The 19,520-nt window shown below is 42.0% G+C and overlaps 1 protein-coding gene across 1 annotated transcript in view; it reads left to right on the top strand.

Moving 5' to 3' along the window:
• sdc2 (syndecan 2) overlaps positions 1 to 18,460 on the top strand; it is a 59,189-nt gene extending 40,729 nt beyond the window's left edge. Inside the window, exons 2-5 of the mRNA XM_074613364.1 lie at positions 8,203 to 8,317; positions 9,077 to 9,249; positions 11,427 to 11,556; positions 15,954 to 18,460. Coding sequence (XP_074469465.1) covers positions 8,203 to 8,317; positions 9,077 to 9,249; positions 11,427 to 11,556; positions 15,954 to 16,117 — 582 coding nt within the window. The 3' untranslated portion in view covers positions 16,118 to 18,460. The remainder of the gene's footprint in view (positions 1 to 8,202; positions 8,318 to 9,076; positions 9,250 to 11,426; positions 11,557 to 15,953) is intronic.
• The last annotated feature ends 1,060 nt before the right edge of the window (positions 18,461 to 19,520 follow it).

Here is a 19,520-nt window from a genome sequence, read left to right as displayed (position 1 = left end):
GACTCCATTTTCCTCCATTTTCCTCCATATGTATCCCGTCATCACCTCCATCCATCTCTTATAGAAAGAAGTGAGGGGATGTAAATATTACACTGACGCACACACACACATACACACTGTAAGTACACACAGAGCCAGCGCCTTTCAAGCTCCGCTAGGCATGGACATGGTGATTTTGACAGGCTTTTAGCGGAGCAACCTCCAGGCTACAGGATTGTCTGCAGCAGTGGGTTATTCCCCTCCTCCTCGCCTTCCCTTCCCTCTCCTCTATTTTCTCATCCCACTTTTTTGTCCACCCCCACTCTCTCTTTTATCTCACCCTCTCCCCTCCTCAGCCTCGGCCTCTTCTCTGTCATCTTATGTTTTGTCCAATCTTCGGTCTGCAGCTCTTCACGTCAAACAGAGAGAGTGACGGGGAGACCCAGACAGACAGACAGACAGACAGACAGACAGACAGACAGACAGACAGACAGACAGAGTGGAAGGAAGCTGCCCTCCTGCTGCCTCATTAGTTCATTAGCAGGCAGACATGACAGTAGCAGCAGCTTCCTCGCACAGCTAATAGAGGGCACACATCGCTAGCCACTAGCTCATTATGGCAGCTCGCCCTCCTCCTTGCTCGCTCTCTAAGCTTAGTCAGACTATGTAGGAAATGCTTGTCGAGGTGTCCAAATGAGGCCGTTCTTTGTGCGAGTATGCGTGTGCACAAATACCCACATGTGTCCTTGTGCATGGAAGGATTTACCAGTTATTCACCCAGATGATGAAAAGAGTCGGATGGCTCCAATAAGGCCATGCCAAAGCCGACTGGAACTAGAATACACATTTTAAATAAAGTCTAAGAGTCAGGTTTTACTACGTCTTACTTTAAGGTAATAAGAAATAGGGTGTTCTCATTACAGAGTGATCTACCTGTTTGGTTGGCCAACGCAGCGCCTCGACGAGTGACGTCGCATCACGTTGTGGCGAACGTTCAGGCGGTGGCCTCGTTCAACCGAATGAGCACGCTTTGTTTTTTTCATACAGGGTTTAAAGTGTGAAATGTGGCCCATGGAATCAGGCCCACGGTCAGTCAGTGCCTGCTCAGGCTTGTTATTTTCAGATACTGCTATTCCAGCATGTTGCTGCACACAAAGGCGACATGTCGCATTGAGAACGCGTGCCTTTGTGTATGTGTGTATGCTGTGCTGCACACAGACTGTTACTCGGGAGCATTGATGAGATCTCCTCCTCCTCCCTCTGCCACAGTGCTCCAAGGCCTCTTCTTTCTGAAGCGTGATCTTTTTTTTTTTTAACCCACTGCGAGGTGTACAGTTTGAGCTCAGAGAATGACACGTGTCAAAGCAGGACAAATTAAGCCTCATTTATGAAGAGCAACTGAGTTTGTCTTTGATGTGTGGAATTCCTAGAAGTTTTTGTGAGCCTCTACTACTCTGCTCTGCGGAGTTTAGATGATTTAACACGGAGGCAAACCAGTGAAAATCAAACAGTGGATAGTTATTGATTTCTATGTGCTTGTTTAACTAATGAAGTTTGGTTTACAGTAGCGATTGAAATACTTAAACGCATGATTTCGCATAGTTAATCACGATTAATCGGTTTAAAATGTACCTTAAAGGGAGATTTGTCAAGTATTTAATATTCTTCTCAACATGGGAGTGGGCAAATATGCTGCTTTATGCAAATGCATGCATATATTTATTATTGGAAATCAGTTATCAACACAAAATAATGAGAAATATTGTCCAGAAACCCTCACAGGTACTGCATTTAGCATAAAAAATATGCTCAAATCATAACATGGCAAACTGCAGCCCAACAGGCAACAACAGCTGTCAGTGTGTCAGTGTGCTGACTTGACTATGACTTGCCCCAAACTGCATGTGATTATCATAAAGTGAGCATTAGGGATGCTAATTTAGAATTTTTTTTTAACCGATAACCGACCTTTGTTAACCGATTATTAACCGTTAACCGACAACATTAGTGCGTCGTATGCAGCGGTGCTATTTTTAGTGCCTAACGAGCCGCCCAGCTGCAACGAAAAGCCGATGCACAAACGGGTTGAATCCATCATTTATCAGTAGCTGCAGTGTGTGTGAGCAAAACAGACAACTCAGTCCCCGGTTCATCCGTCCGGGTGAGTTACTGTAGCAGCCACGCTGCTGCGTGTATTGTTCCAGTAAGTCTCTACCACATCATTTAAGTGCAAGGTTATTTTTCAAATAATTGCTCCTTTTGACTACAGCAGCTGTGCCATAGTTGAGCAAACTTCTGCAAGGCTGCATCCGTCAGCTAACTGCTTTTCAGCGTCCACTCTGCTTTACTTGTCGGCGTATTGATGTCTGGTTCAGCTCAGAGTCTGATAAGGGCTGGAAGCAGAGACTACCTGTAAATGTCACTGGATTGATAAAGAGGGAAAAGTTTATCAGGACTGCCGTGTCTGTGCACACATGCACGCACGCGTGTGTGTGTGTGTGTGTAAGTGACAGAGAAAGTCAGCTTTATCAAGTCTGCATTGTGTACACACTCGCTAGGTTGTGAGTCAGATAAAGTCGGCGAAGTTTATCGAGGTCAAACAGACCATTTCCTCCTCTCAGGTCTGCACTGATTTGGTGTTGCGGCTTAGCTCGTACAGTTGAACCTCTCTAATCCAAATGCTTTGTTCAAATTGTTGAAACATGAAGATTACAGAGGAGTCAGCGGGGTTGAGTACCTGCAAGTCTGAAATAAACAGGGCCTGTGTGCCTCAGAGCTCATCTAACTCTCGGTTGGATTTGGCCTTATTGTCATTGACATGGTGGGAAACACGCTTATTCGCTGTCTTGCTGAGAGTTAGATGAGAAGATTGATCCCACTCTCGTGTCTCTATAGTAAATCCAAAGAGCCGGTTAGTTTAGCTCAGCACAAAGACTGAAAACAGATGGAAACAGCTAGCCTGACTCTTTCCAAGGGTACATTCCCTCTTAATTGATGAACCTTTATGGCAGAATGTTTTCTGGCTTTCTTTGTGATCTATGATAGTAAACCGGATATGTTTGGGTTTTGAACTACAGGTCAAACAAAACAAGACATTTTAAGTAGGGCTGTCAATCGTTTTAAATATTTAATCGCATGATTGTCCATTTTTAATCTGTTCAAAATGCACTTTAAAGGGAGATTTGTCAAGTATTTAATACTCTTATCAACATGGTAGTGGGCAATATGCTTGCTTTATGCAAATGTATGTATATATTTATTACTGGAAATCAACTAACAACACAAAACAATGACAAATATTGTCCAGAAACCCTCACAGGTACTGCATTTAGCATAAAGAATATGCTCACATCATAACATGTCAAACTGCAGCCCAACAGGCAACAACAGCTGTCAGTGTGCTGACTTGACTATGACTTGCCCCAAACTGCATGTGATTATCATAAAGTGGGCATGTCTGTAAAGGGGAGACTCGTGGGTACCCAGAGAACCCATTTTCATTCACATATCTTGAGGTCAGAGGTCCATGGACCGCGTTATTGCGCTAACTTTGACAGCCCTAATTTTTTTAATCTATACACCGCATGATTAACTGAGAAAATAATCTCTAGATTAATCGATAATGAAATAAATAGCTAGTTGCGGCCATTATATTGTATCTTAAAGGAGCAGTGTGTAGGATTTGGCGGCATCCAGCTGTGAGGTTGCAGATTGCAGTCAACTGAAACTTCTTCCGTGTGCCAAGCGTGTAGGGGAACTATGGTGGCCAATATGATAATGCAAATAGCCCTATCTAGAGCCAGTGTTTGGTTTGTCCATTCTGGACTACTGTAGAAACATGGCAGCCGGTTCCGTGAAGAGGACCCGCTCCCTATGTAGATATAAACGGCTCATTCTAAGGTAACGTAAACATGATTCTCATTTTTAGGGTGATATACACTAAAGAAAACATACTTATTATATTCCATTTCTGCCAGTAGATCCCTCTAAATGCTACACACTGTTCCTTTAAGGGATTTCTGGTTAAAGAAAGTAAGAATAAAACTATAATTAACTATCTGCTTGTGCATCACTATGCATATATCATCATCCATTTATTCATTTAACAAGTCAGGTGAAAGTGTTTTCATTATAATTATAATGTCTTTGAAATCTTTAGTTTAATGGGCCCGAGGGGAGTTAGAGCTTCATTGTTCATACTTTTAGCTCTTTATGGATTTCTTCACACGTTCCCATGCATATGTGTGTGTGTGTGTGTGTGTGTGTGTGTGTGTGTGTGTGTGGTGTCATGTTATATGCTCAATTGCTCACTCTAATGTATGTATAATCAATGAATCGGTGAATGCTTGCAGACATTTGTAAAACATGTCCACTCATGCATGTGTGTGTGTGTGGCCTCTATCTCATTAGTGGCCTTTGTCACCATTTGATCTGTGGCCTGCCTCCTTTTGCTCCATTGTGCTCATATCGGCAACGCATAAAGACCTGTGGGCCGGTGAATTGGTTTGCCAGGCTATTGCAGTAGAGGGGTTGGGGGGGGTTGTGTTTGGAGGAGAAGAAGGCAAGAAAGGTTAAGATAAAGTTGCTTTGAACAAATTCTGTCTTTGATCAGGCGGCTCAGCGGTGAAAGGCCTTTCTTCCAGAAGTCAGAGCCAGTTGAGAGAGGAGAGATGGAGATACGTATTGTTGCGTTTCATCTCGACTCCCGTCTGTCTTTTTTTATTTTGCTCTTTCACACTGTTGGTAGCTGTGTGTACTCCCTTCCCTCTTTGTTATGGAGAGTGCCAGGCCTCTCTTTCATTACTCCACACAAACAGACATTATGCCCATACAATGACTTAAAAGCATTACTGAACACACTCGCATTAGAATACAGAGTGTAATTGGAAATGCTGAGATGCAGCAACTGAAAGAAGGCATTTTCTCTCTTCTTGCTTTTAGTGCTAAAAATGATTTGTTGCTTCATCGAGGGATTGGACAGAAAACTAATCCGTGACTAAGGATGCACCAATCCAACTTTTTTAAGTCCCGGTACCTGGGCTTTTGGTATCGGCTGATACCGAGTGCTGTTCCGATACCAGTGTTTAATTAAGCTAAGATAATGATTGGTTGGACTCGTCAAATTCTTCGGCATGATGCTTCTGGAGGTGCCTGATTAAGTTGGCTGTGTTATATTTTGCAGTGCTACCAAAGAGTATAGAAGCAAAGAGACGAAACTCCGGTGTTTTTTTTTTTTTTACAACAGCCGCTGACGTCATTTTGGACTGAAAATGCTTCTTATGTTTAGAATAATTTATTGTTCAACACAGGCCATTTGGGTAGAATATGAGAATAGAACAGAAATTATTTTGTTTCACGTTTGTACGACACTTTGTAGGCAGACGTTTTACTGGCGTCCGGTAGTCGTTTCAGTCCAAAATGGCGGATTCGTAGCTCTGTTGCTGGGCGCTGATGTTGCAATGGAACGAACAATTGACTTTTACTTCCTGGCAATATACTGTACCTTCTTTGGTGCTACTGCCAACCCTCGAAACATTGACTTTGCAGATGTTGCAGAAGAAGCCGTAGAACTCGTTGGCGTAGCGTGAAACCGTGAAATACCTCCAAACAGCTGACATGTTTGCTGTTAGCTTCCCCAGCAACGTATCCTCTTACAACGGTTCTTATGATAGCTTGCGTTCTCCTACAAATGTCCGGCAACACGTGACACTTTTCGCTCGTTACATGCGTACAGTCTTTTCAAAATAAACTTCCGTCTTCACAGGAAACACCTTCGTTAGGTTTAGGAAAAGATGGCAGCTATGCGGCCTAACGGTGTGCTGCTGATGCGTGATGTAGTACACTCACGTGTAATCAGATGTAAACATAGAATTGAATTGAATAGATGGACCCGATCCAGTCAGTCTCGGCTCAATATTGGTATCGGATCAGTGCATCCCTATCTGCAACAATTTGTATTATTCATTATTGAAGTCATTTATCAGGCAAAATTGCCCAAAAACGTGCTTGTTCCAGCTTCCCAAATGTCAAAATTTGCTGCTTTTATGTGTTTGATATCTCTATAAATTGAATATATTTGGGTTATGGACTGCTGTTCAGACAAATCAAGCATCTCTGGGAAATTGTGATGGGATTTTTTTTACTGGGCTTTCTGTCTGACTCTTTTTTTACATCTTAAATTGCAGCCGGGGGGAAACGGGAATGCTGAAAGCCGCAGACCGTTTACATCATTTACTGACTTGCAGAAATGAATTAACTAAGACTATTCAATAATGTAAACTTGTTTTTTCCCTGTCTAAACAAAGAATGTCGAAAACATAATCTTTCTTAATTTCTCTTTACCCTTTTCCTTAGCTTTCTCACAGAATGCCTATTATATACTGTTAACAAAAAAAAACAAAAAAACACGTATTTCCTGTCAAGCTAATTGATTATTTCCTCCAAATCAACTTCATTCAGCCCCGGGTTTATCAGCACAACATCCTCACAGCAGACCTGGAACTGTAGCAGCCGGCTTAATGGGTGCAATAGACACACACACACACACACACACACACACACACACACACACAGGGATGATATACTATTGTGGGGTCTTTCTTTTTTTCTAAAGCAGCACTATCAGTATAGAAGGGGCAGTACAGCTGACCACAGATTGGCCAACGGGAGTTGAATAGATGTTGCCATGGACGCGTTTATAGCTATTCCAGTCACACACACTCAACACAGCATATAAATAGTTACGTGTACCACATTAACGCTTTATATAACAGCTGTCATATTTAAGTGTCTGACATACATCAGGCTCTGCAAAGCCGCTTTTGAGTGAAAACTCAATTTTCTTATTTTACTCTATAAAATCTCAACTTCCACACCGTGAGAGGAGGTGCTTTTTAAACAAACAGGCACTGTTAAAGCTGCGGTCCTTTCAGCCAATCATTCAATTAAGCCGGAACACAAACATTCCCACCACTCGGGCTTGTTGTCCAGACAACGATGCCGTGGGAGGGGCTACACGCTGTGATTGGACGGTCACCTGTGCTTCATTTCAAGTCATCAAATGGTGACGTGTTTTTATCCACTCTAGCAGCGTGGCTCTGGGGGTAGCAATGTTGATCTGTTGGTCTGTTCAGAGCTTTTGGTACAGACTGAAATATCTCAACAACTATTGGATGCATTGCCATGAAGTTTACTACAGTCATTCATGGTCTCCAGAGGATAAATCCTCATGTATTTGCGCTCCTCATGCATTTGCGCTCAACGTCAAAGCCGTGATGACGTCATTTTCTGGCACACAAACTAGCATAAACCATGCTTAAAAGCTCTCCATATGATATCCAGAGCATTAATATAGCAGCAATCAACTATTGTCTATGTAAAGATATAGAGGAGTAATGTCTACCTGAGCAGAGAATGAAGTCACTCTCCCTCTGTGTGTGTTGTAATCCGAGCTTCTCTGTGCTTTGTTGACATAGCCATAGAGTTTGCACGACTCTCGTACGGCGGTTACAGCTGATAACGGCGTCCCAACCGACGGCGCCGTTGCGGAAGCAAAGCAGCCACCCTCCAGTTCACCCCTAGGTTAACACTGCTAGCTCTGTCAGCAGTGTTGCCATTGTTATCACGTTTAGCGCCGTTAGCACCGTCCGCTACGAGCCGCCGGCTCAGCCGTTGCCATGTTGAGAGCCATGCGGAGGCAATAGAAATGCTCCCAATCTCGCATTTAGCACCTTTTTTAAGTACAGCCTCGCATGGCTGCAGACTCTTTGTCTTGATTAAAAGGGAGCTTTTATAGCTCAGATGTAAAACACAGAGTGATGTGTTGATACTAACCACCTCTTAGGCATACACTCAGCTGAACATTTTGTGTCTGCACTGTACACTATTGCTTACTTTATAGAAAATACAAGAGACAGGTTGTTATTTAGACTGTGTTGACTGCACATTGCGGTCTAATGATATGAGCTGTAGATTGCTACCGGAGATGATTTGATGTTTGCTGATTAAAGAATTAATCACAGCGTGAAGTGTTGGTTCTCAAAGCAAAAAGGTTTTGATTAATGATTTAAAAGCCCAAATAAAAACTTAGCCTCTGGACTTTTTGATTCATATTTAGCTGCTGGTGGTAGAATGCCAATGGGAAATAGTCAAGGTCTTTACTTTGTTGCTGTGATTTGAACAAAATTGTCCTCAAAACCTTGTTATCTTGTTTTGTTTTTTCAGATAGCAGACGCGGCCAAGACTTCCTCTCAGGCTGATGACTTGTACCTGGATGACACAGGCTCAGGAGGTTACTACCCTGAAGATGATGATGACTTTAACTCAGGGTCTGGCTCAGGTAAGACACATTCATACATACACTCACAGACTTGGGTTGAGAAACACGCACACTTGCAAGCTCAGCAGGCAATTACCCAGAGGCGTGATGACATTAATTTTCAAGTCTGCCGCAGGTGAATTTTGTGAACAGTTCTTTCACCGGCATACTAAAGTTGCACCTCCTCGCTCCTCTCTCTTTATCTCTCCCCCTTTCTCTTATTCCCTTTGTCTAGTCTCCCTTTCACCGCCTCTCTCTTTCTCTCACTCGATTCGAGATTGCCTTGTCACCCCAGACCGCCGTGGGCAAGTGTGCAAATTTTACATGTCTTTTTTTATTAGCTCCTCTGCTCTACTTGCTTTAAGCACCTTTACAAGCCTCATTCATTGGTCAAAAGTAAGTCTTCTTTCTGAGAGAGAGTTGTAGAACTGCAGTGAGAGGAGGTCGTGCTAGGTAAAAGGAGACAGGGCTGTGATCAATAGCCCTTCCAATACTGTACGTAAACCCTATTACACTGCCACTCTGTTTTCTGTAGGAGATTCAAACTGTAAATAATGCATTCAAATGAAATCCACAGAGCGTGAAGTTAAGTGAGACAAACTATATGACTGTGGGCATGAAATATTGATATCATGCATGCTCATATTTTACATATTTGCATATACACACACAAGTATTGTCCCTACACATGTACTGTAATATATTTACAGAGCAAACGTGTTAGACATTTTACGCTCTGCCTTTTAATGGAGAGACATTATGTCACCCTCTTTCTCCCAGGTGGAGGTGAAGAAGCGGTGGTGGAAACAGTGACTGTCAGTATGGTTTATATCGAGCCCAATGCAGTAGAACCCACCCAGGACTCCACCAAAGATTTCACCCCCAGGGTGGAGACAGCCACGGTCAGAGAAAAGGCCAGGGACAGCACACCCAAGAAACCATTCAGAACAGAGGTAAGAAGCACAGCCCGACTGATGCTGGGTTTTTAATAAAAAATGTCTTCACGCAACCCGGAATATAAACATATTTGATAATGTTCCCTTAGGTTTATTTTTCAGCTGTAAGAATTTGTCACTACTCTCTGGTGGACAAACTACATAATAGTGAATAGTGTTTTAAATAGGGCTGTCAATTGATTAAAGTATTCAATCGCGATTGATCACATGATTGTCCATAGTTAATCGCAAATCAATCACACTTTTTTTGATCTGTTCATAATGTACCTTAAAGAGAGATTTGTCAAGTATTTAATACTCTTATCAACATGAAAGTGGAAAAATATGTTTGCTTTATGCAAATGTATTTATATATTTATTATTGGAAATCAATTAACAACACAAAACAATGACAGATATAGTCCAGAAACCCTCACAGGTACTGCATTTAACATAAAAAATATGCTCAAATCATAACATGGCAAACTGCAGCCCAACAGGCAACAACAGCTGTCAGTGTGTCAGTGTGCTGACTTGACTATGACTTGCCCCAAACTGCATGTGATTATCATAAAGTGGGCATGTCTGTAAAGGGGAGACTCGTGGGTACCCAGAGAACCCATTTTCATTCACATATCTTGAGGTCAGAGGTCAAGGGACCCCTTTGAAAATGGCCATGCCAGTTTTTCCTCGCCAAAATTTAGTGTGAGTTTGGAGCATTATTTAGCCTCCTTTGTGACAAGCGAGTATGACATGGTTGATACCAGTGGATTCGTTATGTTTTGTAGTTTCATATGATGCCAGTATCTTCACTCTAGCTTTAAAACTGAGCCTGCTACAACCTCCGAAATATTGATTTTGTTAAAAACGAATTTGTGTTAACTCGTTATCGCGTTAACTTTGACAGCCCTGAAAAGTATATGAAACTTATTACGTCATCACATCCATAAACATTTCCAACTCCTGCCATATGCTTTAGGTAAATGATATGAAGACGTTATACAACTTAGTCATTTATTTATTCATGGTGACTCATTTGTAAATATCCTGACTCAACAGAGAGCGACACATTACCTCAGTATGTCTTCAGCTGACCCAGTATGTCATCAAATCCCCTGTAATACCAGGAGCCATGAGGTTGCATTCAGGATAGAGATCAAGTGCTCACGTCAGTTCTCTGTGTTTTCGCTCCATTGCAAATTATGGAGGATTACATCTCTCTTGGACATAATCACATATTCTGGACCCATCCTAGATCCCACTTGTGTGGGATGCACTCTTACTGTACCGTTCTGGATACTACATCTGTTTTGGATTAGTCGTCAAGGTCTCAACCCCCTTAAGCCAAACCTACCTGGCCCAGTTCCACTCTTTTTCCCTCTATTGCCTCTGTCTCTGCTCCTCTTAGCCAAATGCACTGGCCCAGTTCCATTCTGGTCTTTTGCCCCCTTTTCTAGTGTTATTGGAAAAAGCATGGGCCACATGGGCCCAGATCCATTCCGGATACTTTGCTTCTTTTCCTTGACTCCCAGAAAAACCTCAAGTCCACTGGCTCTGTTTTCATTGCCTACTTTTTTTTTAGCCGGCCTCTATAGGTTTCAATGGCCAGGTTCCATTTCGGTCTCCATTCTCCTTTGACTGGACTGTCATGCTAAGTGGACTTGTGAAACCCTCACTTTCCACCTACCAGCACCGTTAAAGCTAACTAATTAACATGTTATATCTCAGTTGTTTATATCTTGTTTGTTGTGGGACTATTTTTTTGTCCGGGTGCGGTGAAACAGCCCCGCACATAACCCCCTGGAAAACCATAAATTGTCATTTTTAAACATTAGTTTTTGTACAAACGAGATATAACGTGTTAAAAAGTGAGGTGCTGCTAGGTGGGCAGATTTTGTTCCCTTTGGACAGAGCCAGTCTAGCTGTTTCCACTCTCTATGCTAAGCTAAGATAACCGGCTGCTGGCTGTAATTTCCTGTTAACCTGACAGATCTGGATATGAGAGTGGTATCAATCTTCTCATCTAGCTCTCTAATATATAATATTAACAGTATAGTGATTATGCGATAACACCTGAATGAACACAAGTCCTCCTAACACACAGAAAAGAAATATCAGAAGAACAGAATTTGAAAGTCAGCTGTCAAAAAGCAATTTTGTCTTCTAACCATCCTGTTTTTCTTCTCCTCATTCAGGCACCAGTGCCAGTTACAGAGGACATGCAGCGGAACCAGATGACTAGTACGACTAGTGCCCCCGGCTCACCAGGGGAGGCCATCGAGGTCCGCACTGAAAACCTCTTCCAGAGGACAGAGGTGTTGGCAGGTATGTGTCATAATAAACCACAACAGACATCAAACCACATTGGAAACATAAAATGTACAAAGAAAGATATATCGGTATGTACTGTACTGTTAATTTAACTCCAGTTTGTCTTCTAAATGAGGTTCATATTTGGAAATTGGTTTGATGGAATAGTCTTCTTTTCCATCAGAAGGTGATGCTGAGATCTGTTTTATGGGAAGCTGAGACCAGAGATGATGAGTGGCTATCTTAATAGGAATAGTTCCACATTTTGTGAAATGTGCTTATACATCAGACCGGCACATACGGGTACTTAGCAAAAAGTCAAGGCTACACCCCTTTTGGGGGAAAGAAATTCATATGCATTTATCTCTTGTTATACAAACGTTTGTTTTATACACACGTCTAATTGATCGCCGTCATGTCCCTTCAGTCTTCCCTCGTCCAACACAGTGGCCGGATATCGCTTATCCAGACATCTCTACATATTTGATTGAATCACGTCAGGCTAAGTGTTGTCTGTAAATAACCGACGTGTTAATAGCCAACTGTTTGATCTATGGGCTGAGATTTAGTTGGAGATGACAGTCTGATGCTGCTATAACGGTACCAGCATCATTTAGTGATTTAGCACACTGACAGTGAATATTAACATATCGTATGTGCCTCGAATCTCAGTGTGAAAGCCTCGGTTAACCCGCTACACAACAGCTTTTCATCATTTTCTCTCCTGTGACGGCGGGTTTCTTTCCCCCAAAAGGGAGCGCAGCCTCAGTGATGACGCCATGCTGGTCTGGTCTATAGCTTTGAGCCATAAAATCCCTCTATTATATCTTTTTTAGGACATTGCAGGGGAAGAAATCAGAGATCAGCATTTTGGGATTTATTGTTTGTGCAACCAGCTACACAGCAACTCTTCAGCATAGCGTTATTACTATTAGCGGTTTGTGTAAAGTAGAAGTTTGGACACATGTTTCAACTTCTTCTGTTTACTCTGGTCCCGTCTATGAGGGGATTATTTTCCCCCAAAAGGGGGCGTGGTCATGCGAGCCAACTCTGGGTGACATATTGCCGGTCTGATGTATTATACTTCTCGTTAGATGAAAAGATTGATACCACTCAGTTAGTGAGCTTTAGAGGTGCTGCTAGGCATGTTATGTTACTTTTGGACAGAGCCAGGCTATCTCTTTCCTCTTGTTTCCAGCCTTTATGCTAAGCTAATCTTTAGCTACATATTTATTGTCCCAATCTTATCATCTAACTCTCAACAAGAAAGCTTATTTACCAAATGTCAAACTATTCCTTTAATATTTCAGCCCGTAATGAAATTAGCCTTTCAGTTTGACGCTCCTCTAGTAGATTCCCTGATGCATTTTGGGAGCGTTTATTTAATTTGCCATCTAATGTTTCTCAAATTCTCACAACATGTCAGCATATTTTCTGGTAAACTTGAAAAAGTCCAGGAAATATTTTCCCTAATGTCTCCCACCTAATGCACTTCCCAAAATAATTATTTTTAATAAACTCCGTCTGCGTCCCTCTGGGACCTCGCAGAGTTCACAGCATTCTGGGTGTTTCAAGCGTATGTGTGTGTGTCTCGCTTTGAATACATGAAAGAGGGGCGGAAGGGGAAATTATCCGACTCGAAATCACTGCGCTCTCTGAAGCCGTCTCTCTTCCCCTTCGCGTCTGAAGCGAACATTGATTGGCACCTCACTTTTACTTTGTTGTGATCCATCTGGTGTCGGCAATACGCAGAAACGGCATCAACAAGGACAAATCAGGACAGCATCAGTTAGACGAGAACTCGGCTCACATCTCTCTAAGCTATTGATGCTCTCATTTCATCTTTTGCATATTGTTCTAGGATTGTGATAGAGAAAAAGAACATTGCCAGTAAAAAAAAAAGGCCTTTAAAAGTATATTACACCTAGGTCACCGCTCATCTCTCTCTTCTTGCCTCGTCTACCTCAATTGCTTTACCCTTCTTCTAGATTATAGCCATTACTCTTCATCTCCCGTATGACTTCTATAAAAATAATTGCCCATAATCTAATTTTAATTCGCTCTGCATTAAGTTACTGCTTCCTGGAGCTCAGCAGCTGGTTGTGTGTCATGATCTTTACCCATGGGGCCGAGGGGCCAGTCAACATGTGGCAACCTAAAGTGGAGCAGAGGGCAGATTGTAGCACCAGGAGAGACCCTAAACAGATTAGTATGCTATAAAGAACCTCATACAGACATAATTGGGAGGGAGAGTGAAATAAACCCACGTGGCGAGTTAGGAGCATTAGTGAGGAGAGTCAGGGTCATAGCTGGAGGGGGGTTGGCGGCGTTTCTTAATACAAGCCTGGGCGGATTTTATTCAGATTTCTCCTGATGTTGGCCCGTTAGTTTACAATGTGTCTTTACAGGAAGATTAGACATCCACATCCAAAAAAATTCTACCGTTGCTGGAAAAACAAACTGAAGGCAAGAGTCAGAGGAAAGGTCTGCACACTGTACCGATAGCCTCGAGCAAATTCAATTTAACAGAGCGAGGCTTCGATCTAACGGAGACCTTTTGTCAGGCATTGTCAAATAACCTTCAACATAACAAAACAAGTTGTAACAAGAGTCCAAAACAACAAATCAAACAGCTCAATCGAGGCACACCTCAACATTTCATCCGTTGCTCTTCTGGTGTCCCCCCTTAAAGAGGACCTATTATGATTTTGTGCTTTCTCCCTTTTCTTTAGTGTGTTATATTTTTTTTTTTGTGCGTGTAAAAGGTCTGCAATTGGAGTTACACTCCCCCACAGAAACACTACTCCTGAACTGCCTGAAACGCCTCGCTTGAAGTCCCGCCTTTTCTTCCGTAACATGGTGATGTCACCAAGTAACACATTTGCATAATTCCTGTGTAGCGGCTAGTTTGACAAGCCCTCAAACAAAGCTAGTTAGAGCGGAGCTGGAGTGGAGTCTGAAGAGTTTGGTTCGGTTGACCAATCACAACAGAGAGGTCCAGCTGACCAATGAGAACAGACTGGGCTTTTTGGGAGGGAAATAAAGCATTTTTTGAACATTACAACCAGAAGAACTCAGAAATTGCGGACCTTTTGGCTGTTTTTATGTCAATATTTTAGTCTTACAATGGGGTAGATATAGGATTTAGTTCAAGCCATGCTGGACTGATTGTTGTTTGTTTGTCCCCTTTGGATTTATTTGCCCGACTGTTAAGCGATGGAACCAATTCCATCATCAGCTTCTTCCTCTTAAGCCCCAGTCGGCAGTCACTGATTGGAATACAGACCGTGTCCAATCAACCACCATTGGGACAACACAGGCCACGGCTCTGTGTACCAATCAACGATCGGAGACTTAATATCCCCTAAATGGAACACTAACTTTTAAACTCACCAACAGGACACACATTGGGAGAAGTGAAATGAACCACAGAGAATAACTGACTTTGTATCTCTTGAGACAAATTGAGGGTTTTTTCCATTGACATGAAGTAACTGCATTGATTTCAACATTCGGCTGGGACGGTTGCCACTTGGGTTTCGCCACATTTAAGCGCTCAATATTGGTAATTTTCTGGGGCATTGCATTAGTATTGAAACGTGTTGCAACAATAGCTGATACGGTTGCTATAATTAACTGTGTCGTAATTGGTTGCATAAGACACAGTTCATCTCAGACTGTAAGGAGGCGGCTCAGTTCATGAGAAGTGCTTTAAAGGGGCCATATCGTGCTCATTTTCAGGTTTTTACTTGTTCTAGTAGAAACCTAAAAAACATGTTTACAGGCTTTAATGTTAAAAAAAAACACATTTATTACACATTATTATTTTTCTCCGCACTTTTACCAGTGACTGTATAGTTGTGACATCACAACTGCTCGTTTAAAGCCACAGTTTCTGAATATGAGCTGGGTGCATTTTTCTGTGGATTGAGCATTTTGATTAGAGCTGTCAATGCGATAATAACACGTTAACGCAATTTTGTTTTAACGCCACTAATTTCTTTAACGCAACTTAGTTTAGTTAGAGCGAAGATACTTGCTTCATATGAAACGAGAAAACCTAAGGAATCCATTGATACCAACCATTTCATACTAGCTTGTCGGAAAGGAGGTTAAATAACGCTCCAAATTTACGCTAAATTTTGGCGAGGAAAAACTGGTATGGCCATTTTCAAAGGGGTCCCTTGACCTCTGACCTCAAGATATGTGAATGAAAATGGGTTCTATGGGTACCCACGAGTCTCCCCTTTACAGACATGCCCACTTTATGATAATCACATGCAGTTTGGGGAAAGTCATAGTCAAGTCAGCACACTGACACACTGACAGCTGTTGTTGTCTGTTGGGCTGCAGTTGAGTTAACTTTCCGAGCATTGACCGTTTCCTTCCCTTTCTGTCTCCGCCTCTCTCAGCTGTCATCGCAGGCGGCGTGATCGGCTTCCTGTTCGCCATCTTCCTCATCCTCCTCCTGGTCTACCGCATGAGGAAGAAGGACGAGGGCAGCTACGACCTGGGAGAGAGGAAACCCTCCGGCGCAGCCTACCAGAAGGCCCCAACCAAGGAGTTTTATGCATAAAACCATCCCGTCATCAGATCAGCAAATCGAAGAAGTGACTGTCAAAAAAACACGCAGTCCACGACAAACAGCAAACCTGTTCAAACACAACAACAAAATGTTTTTCAAGATGATTAAGGAAAAATAGCATAAAGGAAAGCTTTTGCATAGAGTATTGTAATTAAGACCTTTTCTTTCTTCTTTTTAAAAAAAAAAAATGAAAACCAAGCATTTCTCATTTTATGGCAAATCTCAGTGTATTTAAACATTTTGTGTATTATTTGAAAAGGCTGAAAAAATGAAAAACAGGATCTGTAAAGGCGAGGAAACTAATCGCATCTGTCTTCTGTCAAAGGAGCGGTTTCTAGTCGCTGACTACTTTTAACTGTAGCAGTATGTTATTTGTAAAGAAAAAAACAATTTAAAAGTGGAAATAATTGAATATAATTATTCTGTATCAATCCTACTTTCATTTTTTTTTCTTTTTATTTTGTCCTAGCATGTCTGTTGTTGATCTCTAAAAGGTGTATTACATTAATTTATCTTTTCTCTGATGTTTAAAAAAAAAAAAATGCCTTTGTAGTTTTGATGAAGCTCTTTGGTCTTCATATTAACGCTGTTTAACGGTCAATGTAAATGTCCTCCCTTCAGGTTACAATGTTTATTATTTGCTCTCATATCAGTTTTTTTTTTTTTTTTTAGTCAAACGTGAGCGTTTCATTATGTCTTGTTTATTTGTTTGTTCTCAGTGTAGCCTTTTTTTTTTTTCTTCTTTCTTCTTTTCAACAGCGTTTTACTTCCATACCAGGAACAGGTCTTTAAAAGATTTTTTTTTTTTTTTTTTTTTTTAAATAAGCGCGTCAGGGCTCAAGAAAAATCACAAATCTCGCTTCTGTTTTGTGTCTCGCTGATCTTTCTATTTAAATGCGTTCTTTTTTCGCATTGCACATTCACTGCTTTTCGCTTCCCCGCTGCCGCCGTGCAGCTTTGAGCGTGTTTTGGGGTGAAGTTTCTTCTCCGTGGCTTGTGTTTATTTCCCCCCGTAGCCACCCACCTTCCTCTCCAATGTGTCCCCTGAGTTTAATAACTTTACCCGCTAGCACCCTTTCACCCTAACATCTCCTCCCCCTCTCTCTCTCTCTCTCTCTCTCTGTTTGCCCTAACCTCCCTCACTCCCACCTTCTTTTTAATCAGATTGGAGCACAGCCAGTTGAGTTGTCAATCCCCCCTTCACTCTCTTTCTCAGCTACATGGTGCCACTCGTGCAGCCTGGTGTTATTGTCCCTGTCCCCAGTGTTGGTGCTCACTGAAGGGCCTGCTACCGCTTGGACGCAAACCCACCAGTCCAGGGCCCGATCCCCACATGCAGAGCACATACCTCTGCACCCGAAAAAAAACCCTCTGGAAACCTATTTTCTCTCAGTGGGATTTGATAAATAAGGCTGCACCGAAAATGTGAGACTCCAGTGTTGTGTCTGAATAGTCTTTTACAAGACATTCACGTTGAGGGCTACTCGTGTTTTTCGGTCAGCGCTGGCATTTCAAAGGAGCTTCTGTTGAGAGATGAGGTTGTTTACCAGGTTCAAAACCTGAGTTTTAGGTCGCAAAATAGCCACGTAGCTACGTCAAATGAAAACACATGTTACAGCCACATGGCAACAAACAGTCTTTTTTTTTATTCTTGTTACATGCTCTAAAGAGACGCACGTGTTTTGTCCGGCGGGTTTGTGAAGTTGCCTTTTTTCAGCTGTACAGTAATGTGAAGTAGATGCAGTAGTCACATCGTCCCACGCGAAGCCGTTCATCCCTCGACGTCTCCACCTCTCCGCTTTCTGCCTCCGATCCTTTTGTCGTCCGCCGCCATCCTCTTCTCCCCATCTCTGTCGTCCGCTTTTGTCACATAGCACCTAAAGGTACTGAACTATACTGAAAAACCCAAAGACTCACAGTATTTCTACTCCCACCATCCATCCTCTCAGACCCCCTCCTCCATCCCCTCCATCATGGCCACATCATGTTGTTTCCTCATTCTCTTTTTCTTCACTTTTAGTTCTTTTTTTTCTTTTCTCTCTCTATTAGAGACCTGACCTTTGAGTCCAATTGCTTATTAGTATATGAAAAGATATATAAATATATATAAATGTATATTCACAAATGTTTTAAACCTTCAAAGTGCCTACCATTTGGAAATGTGCTTGCTCAAGGTGAGCGGGCGTGTACACAAAGGAGGGGTGTAAACGACTTGACTGGCATTCTGTGAGCATGGATGACTGTAATGGTAACTTTTTTTTAGTCTTACAAAAGCTGACAGTATTGTACCTATAAGTTGAAACAACACTACTGAATAAACATTGTGGCCTAATATCCAACTGCTTGTGCCGTCTTATTTTGAAAACGCACATGTTTTTTTCCCCCCCCGGATCTGTGGATTGTTGATTTACAAAGATATTTAATCCATTAAAAGTATCGACAGATTGAATCACGCAGAGCTTGAAGCATGAATCACTTCTGTTGTGACTTTAATTAGGGGTCTTTCATCAGGTCTTTTGCAGTTTGTTGTCCCAGTGTGAGTTCAGGGGTCCGGGTGTAAGCAAAAAAATGCTTAAAGTTCCTTCGCAGCAGCTTCTCAAATATGAGGGTTTGCTGCTTTTGTCTGTCTTAGATAATTGTAAATTGAATATATCGGTCAAACAAAACAAGTTTAAGATGTCAACTTTTTTCTCTATTTTCTGACATTAAAGAGGACCTATTATGTTTATTTTCAGGTGCATACTTGTATTTTGGGTTTCTACTAGAACATGTTAACATGCTTTAATGTAAAAAAAAAAAGCTTTATTTTTTCATACCAGCTGTGTTGTAGCACCTCTTTTTCACCCTCTGTCTGAAACGCTCTGTTTGAGCCCCCCGAAAAGCCCAGTCTGCTCTGATTTATCAGCTGGCCCACTCTGTTGTGATAGGTCAACTGAACCAAACTCTTCGGACTCCGCTCCAACTCCGCTCTAACTAGTTTTGTTTGAGGGCGTGCCAAACTAGCCGCTAGGCAGGTATTATGCAAATGTGTTACTTGGTGACATCACCACGTTACGGAAGAAAAGGCGGGACTTCCATCAAGGCGTTTCAGGCAGTTAAGGAGCAATGTTTCTGTGGGGGAGAGGAACTCCCTTTGGCCTGGACTTTGTAACTTTGCAGACCTTGTACGTGCACAAAATAGTATCTGAAAAATACTTAACGTCCATCTCCCTTCATTTTCGTTAGTAATTTGAACTGCGAAGATAGCCCTTACCAATCTTTTACAATGCTAGTTTCTTATCAAGAGCATCGGGAACATGACCCGCAGCTCTTAACGTACAGACATGAGAGTGATATAACTCTTCACATCTAAGCTAACTCTTAGCAAGAAAGCCAAAAAGCATTTTTCCCAACA

The sequence above is a fragment of the Sebastes fasciatus genome, chromosome 17, assembly GCF_043250625.1.
Source record: "Sebastes fasciatus isolate fSebFas1 chromosome 17, fSebFas1.pri, whole genome shotgun sequence".
Classification (NCBI taxonomy): Eukaryota; Metazoa; Chordata; class Actinopteri; order Perciformes; family Sebastidae; genus Sebastes; species Sebastes fasciatus.
Note: the sequence above shows the minus strand (reverse complement) of the source record. Positions and strands in the feature narration are given on the sequence as shown.